This window comes from Drosophila albomicans, chromosome 2L, assembly GCF_009650485.2.
Source record: "Drosophila albomicans strain 15112-1751.03 chromosome 2L, ASM965048v2, whole genome shotgun sequence".
In the NCBI taxonomy this organism is placed as follows: Eukaryota; Metazoa; Arthropoda; class Insecta; order Diptera; family Drosophilidae; genus Drosophila; species Drosophila albomicans.
In genome coordinates this window covers 12,518,209-12,524,411 of record NC_047628.2, presented here as the reverse complement: position 1 = coordinate 12,524,411, position 6,203 = coordinate 12,518,209, and the positions used below count along the sequence as shown (strand labels likewise).

General features: G+C 35.4%; 1 protein-coding gene across 1 annotated transcript in view; it reads right to left on the bottom strand.

Moving 5' to 3' along the window:
• Window positions 1-5,257: 5,257 nt before the first annotated feature.
• Window positions 5,258-6,203, bottom strand: part of LOC117566193 (uncharacterized) — a 62,331-nt gene continuing 61,385 nt past the window's right edge. Inside the window, exon 7 of the mRNA XM_034245711.2 lies at window positions 5,258-5,911. Within this exon, the coding sequence (XP_034101602.1) occupies window positions 5,730-5,911 (182 nt within the window). The 3' untranslated portion in view covers window positions 5,258-5,729. The remainder of the gene's footprint in view (window positions 5,912-6,203) is intronic.

Below are 6,203 nucleotides of genomic sequence, written 5' to 3'. Positions count from 1 at the left end.
TTCTTTCACATTTTTCAGTTGCGCACACAAATTTATACTAAATTTTGGTCGCAGATTTTTCTAATCTAAAAAATATTATGCTATATGTATATAAAATTTCTGTAGTCTTGGGGGACTTTGCGGTCGCGAAAGTTTCCAAATCGCTTATCTTTGTTTAAATATATAAATATTGTTGACTCGTGTAATTGAATTTGAAAATACGAATAAATAAGTATTTATTTTAGATTAGTTCAATTCCCACATACATAGCTCTTGCCACATTAACAATCATAAAAATTCAGTCCCAATAAATTTATTAACTTACAAATAACATTGCAGATTGCCTTTCGATTACTTTTTTGCCCCTACTAATAGGGTAGAAGGGCATTATAACTTTGTGCCTTGTATAAATTTATGCAACTCCAACCCCATAAGGTAGATAGATGTATTTTTGATCAGCGTCAAAAGTCAAGACGATCAAGGCATGTTCGTCTGTCTGTCTGACGGTCTGTCCGTATGAACACCTAGATCTAAAAATAAATAATAAGTGCTGTTCAAAAAAATATATCACTCTCTGATAGGGTCTGAGGTCTAGGTTTTCAAACTGACAAGCAGATGGACATGGCTGTGTTGTTCCGGCTTTTGACCCTCATTGAGAATATATAATATGTATATACGGAGATGTCAGTTTCTGTCTCTTACATACATTTCTTCTAAGCAGAAAGTATTACCATATGAGATGTGGGAATAAAAGCTCTGAACATAAAACAAAATCTCAGACTCAATCAGTTTTTGTCATTAATTTAACATACATACACATTTTTGTCAACATAAAAATACAAATTATGATTCGACAAATTTTGATGAAATTGCTTTTAAATTAAAGCGCTGTTCAAGATAATGAATGTATAGCAAATTTTTTAAGAAACTAATAAGCATTTTTGCTTTTTGTTGTTTCTACTTTATTTTTTTTGGTTTGTATGGCTGTGTTGTTCCGGCTTTTGACCCTCATTGAGAATATATAAATGTATATACGGAAATTTTTCTTACATACATTTCTTCTAAGCAGAAAGTATTACCATATGAGATGTGGGAATAAAAGCTCTGAACATAAAACAAAATCTCAGACTCAATCAGTTTTTGTCATTAATTTAACAAATCGCACATTTTTGTTTAAAAATACAAATTATGATTCGACAAATTTTGATGAAATTGCTTTTAAATTAAAGCGCTGTTCCAAGAAAGATGAGTTATGTATAGCTTATTTAATTTTTTAAGAAACTAATAAGCATTTTTGCTTTTTGTTGTTTCTACTTTATTTTGGTTTCCCAGCCGCAATAAGATCTTCCACGCAGAATGTGAGACTTGACCGTGGGATTATCCTAAAGCACAAAGTATTGGGAATGGGAAACCCAAAACATGGTGAAGTTGCCCCCATCGACACGGAAAGGTCGGCGAGTGGCATCCGGTCATCGCGATTTTTTGCCGCCCCATTAGAGCAAGATCACAGCATAGGCTGTAATCACTGTACTGCTTTTAAGTTGCATTGATACACTCACATTAAAAAAATCACACTTTTTAGTTCCCCACACAACTTTTACTGAATTTTGGACGCAGACTTTTCTAATCTACAAAATAGAATGCCATTTATAAGTTTGATGATCTTTGAAATAAAAAATTGCTGCACTCTTGGAGAACTTTGCTATCACGTAAATCCAAATTCCAAATCTGTTGGAGCTGTGTATAAATATTTCCGTGGAATTATTGATGAAAATGAGAATATGTATTTATATTAAATTAGTTAAATTCATACATAATAGCTTCTTGCGATACATTTATTTCCATAAATGTTCAATGCTTCAATATATTGATTGTCGAAAACAATGGAATCGTCTGGCGACCGTATAAATGTCATTGTGCCTTTGAAGAAACAAATAGATTGTTGAAGGCAAATTGCTTAATTTCATCTCAAATGCAGCCACAATGTTCTGTTTCCTTACCTCAAAAACGTGCATTGTTATACCCGCGAGCTGTAGGATAGAAGGGTATTATAACTTTGAAACCTCATGAAACCTCATAAATATACATATTCTTCCGCCTATTCATATGAAAACCTAGATCTCAGATACTTTAAGGGATAGGGATAGAACTTTTTTTAAAAACAATTTTTTATTGAATTTTGTTCCAGCAAATAAAAAAAAAACAAATCAAAAATACCATTTTTGTTGAATATAATAAGAACTACAATCTTTTTGATTCCCGAAAATTTGTTTGCTATCACATAAAAAATTTGGTTAACAATCTGATATATTTTTAATTGTATGGTATATATATTTTAAATGTAATAGTAGGTACATTAATTTCGACTCTATATAGTATATATATACTTGATCAGCCTCAAGAGACGAGACTATAAAGCGATCTGTCTATCTGTCCGTATGAAGAGATGGATCTCTTGAGTAGTATTTAATATTGTTTTGGTATACTAATGTCGTATATTTTCAAATTAATATGCAATGTTTTGCTTTTATTCATAACGGGTAATGGGTATCTCACTGTCGAGCTTTAGGCAAATTGCTTACTTTCATCTCAGCTTGGGGAAAAGAAAAGTAATTAACAAATGTTTTTCATGCAAGTCAGAAACAAGAAGCCAACAAGAAAGTTAAGTAAACCAAATGATTTAATACACTACAAAAAAGTATTTACACAACCTAGACTAGAGAATTGGTTCATAATAATTGTTGACTCGTGTATCATTTATTCAAATTGTTGTTTATTCAAAAATATTGCTTTGTGGCGTCTTTGAAAGTACAACATTTTACTTTGTGATATAAAAGTCTGGTTCATCTTATATTTATATATGAATTGACTGCACAATAGAGACACAATCCTTAAATTTAAATATGCTTCGGAAGGGTATTTACGATTAGTCTGATGGTGTTGCCGGATTCTTGGTCTGACTTCACGACTTTTGGGAATGTTTTTGACATTTTTGCGCGCACGCCGCGAATAGCTTGACAGTGCACTTTTAATGAGGGCGCCACCTGGCGACGGTGACGGCGACAGTGACTGCAGCAACGACGGTGGAAACATCGACGTCGACCTGTGGACCGTGTTGTCGTTGGTGGCGGTGCCAAGCATACCGCAAACGGGAATCAATTTGCCAACACAGCTGACTATGGCGCCATCGGGCAAAACCAGTTGCCAGTTGAATGCGTTTTCGATTGTCCATTAGCAGTCCAACCCCTTCTTCTGCTCCTGCTCGCAACACAGTCGCAATTCCATTGCCACACCCCCATTCCTCTGCACAGCAAACGCAGCTCCAACTTCTGAGTATCATGGCTTGGGCTTTTGGACCCCGCCGTCGTCGTCGTCGTCGTCATCGTCATCGCTTTTTGCAGCTGCCTCGTGCCAAAAGTCATTTTCGAGCAATTGGCTTGGTTCGCTGACTGCCAAAGCAAAGTCGTACATCCAGCTGCAGGATGACTGTGAGCAATGGGGGAGAAAGGGGGCAAGAGGGCGCATTCACATGCACAATAAATTTGCAACAGTGCAGTGGGCAAATGGCCACGCCCCGCCTGCAGATGCTTAGCAAGACGAGCCCACACACACACACACAATCAAACACGCACATGCTGCAAGAGATTCGGATTCGCATTCAGATCCTGCCGAGATGCAGTCGAGTGCGAAATTGCAAACAGCAACAACAAATCGACGCGCTGAAAAGTATGCAATGGCAACGGCAATGGCAGCACCCACAGGAACAGCGCGCGTCACTCGAATAGGTGCAGCTACAAAAATAATCATCAAAATAATCAAAACTTCATATTGCAAATGGGCTACGAAATACAAAACAATAATAGTAATAATACGTTATTAGGTTAAGCAGAATTTCTATTAGCACGATGCTAATATTAATCAAGATAAATAAAATTTTTTTTGAGAAAAAAGACAATAATTGAAAAATAAAACAATTATAATTCAGAATTGTTTTTAATTTTAAAAGGTTTATTTTAATTCACGCAAAAAATTAATCCAAGAAATATTAATGCTGATAAGATTGTATGGAAAATTGTGTTAGAAAATTTACTTAAGTTCATTAAAATAATAAGAATGCGTAGTTAACTTAAGAGTAAAGCAACAAATAACCAGAATTTAAATTTGGTAAGTAATTGATAAATTATTTTGTCCATAAATATTTAATATTCAATGAATTCTAAAAAAGATTAAATAATTTTCAGATTTTTTATTGAAAAAAATAATTTTTGTATTGAAAAATGTTTTTTTTTTTAATTTATTTATGTAATTTAATTCTAATCTCCTTTAATTAGAAATATACTTTGCTTAGTTTAAGTCTCAAGCGCACCTATTGAACTAGCCTTTAGTGTATGCGAGTGTGCTTGTGATGTGGCCTTAAGTGTGGGTGCTGCCAAATGGTTTTTAGTCGCTTTTTGCAATGCTGCCAACCCATTCGAATTTGACGTTGTTTTTTGTGTCACTCCTGACTGCCTGCTCTCCTGGCATCTTCCCGCTTCCGCTTTAGTTGGCAATCGCTCGCTTGTCTTGTTGTTTTTGTCACCTAAATTACAAGTTTTTCATTTGTGGCTTTTTCAGTTGACGCCATAATATTTTACACTCTGCTGAGGGCGACCCGGTGAACCACAAAGGCAGCGACGAGAAAAAAAAAACCCCTCACAATAAAATGAAACAAGGAAAATTGGTTTACAATCGTTATTTGAAAATGATGAGCAAATGGCGTCAAATGTTTAACAACTGCACTCAAACACTAATTAGAGAAATGATTAAAGAATGAGTGTACTAAAAACTCAATAAATAGTTGTTTTTTACTTTACTAATTAAATCTCTTATTCAATATTAGAGAAAACAATTTATTTGAGTTTACTTAAGCATGAATGAAACAAAAGAGTGCAAAATAACGAACTGTTTGTTCCTGTAAATGCATTTAGGAAATTATTTCAAAACACCAAAATAACTTACCAGTAAAGTGCGCTTTTATTCTTCTGACCCCAATTAAACCCAACACCTTGCTGTTCAAATAAAATACATTTTATTTGGCTGCCATTTTGTATACAGTGTAAACCAAAATAAAATCAACTCACAACACGTTAATTTGCTAACAAATGTCACTTAGGTTAAACCAACAATTTATTGATATACTTAGTTAGAGCTTAACGAAAAAATCTCAAATTTAAAATCGAAAATAAACCACTAAAAGACATAAAAAATTCTTTTTGGTAAGTTAGCTTAAAATTTAAAATTTTGTTTTTTTGTATATCCATTGAAATTGAGATTGTGTTTTTTTTTTTTTGGTTGTGTTATGATTTATTTACATTCGACTTAGGCTTAGGTGACGAAATGAGATATTCCATTTTTACAGTATATATTTCGTTATGTTTTGCTGGTATATGTAGTAGCTTTATGTGGGAGAGGAGAGCGATAGGAATGAGGAATAGGGCAGAGGATTAGGGGGCAGCACAACAAACATTTGCTAAACGTTACAGTTAATGACAAATTTCGACTATTCGCATTTCACTAAGAAGGCTCTTCCCGTTTGCCAATTTCACATTGGATTGGGAATACGCCCGCATATATATGATTCTGTTTATAATTGTTGACGCTGCTAGCACACACAAATGCTAGTTCTATGGGGCAATAGGAGTCCTCGTCCTCAACCTCATGCTCGTCTTGAAGTCCAATTCTCGCGGCAGCTGCAGAGCAGGTCCAACGCATCACCGTGTAGCCAACTTAAGTTTGGGCACTGCTTCGCTGCAACAAGAACTTGGGGTACTCTTAATCCTTGTCGTCCTGATGCTCCAGTTTGTCCTGCTCCAGGTCAAATGCAGCAGCAGTAACAACAGCCAAAAGCTCAGTTGCCGTTGCCAATTTAGCTTCAACAACGTTGTGGCAGCATCTATGAATAGAAGAGAGACGGAAATACAAAATATATTGAGTGCTGGTTAAGGTGGTTAAGGTGGTTGCGGTGGCTGAAGGTTGGTGTGGCACCCGCTGGTCGAATTAATCTTTGAATTAATTGCTTGCAGCTTAGCGCAGAGCGTTAATAAATCGTGGCTAGCAACAACAATGGCTAATAAGGTGCGTCCCGAGTCCTTTTTTCACTAACTTTGATTTAATGCCGTGCCGTTTATCATTCTAATGGCGTGCGTGTAATGTTTACCCCCTAACGATTCCCAACGGTCTGCTTC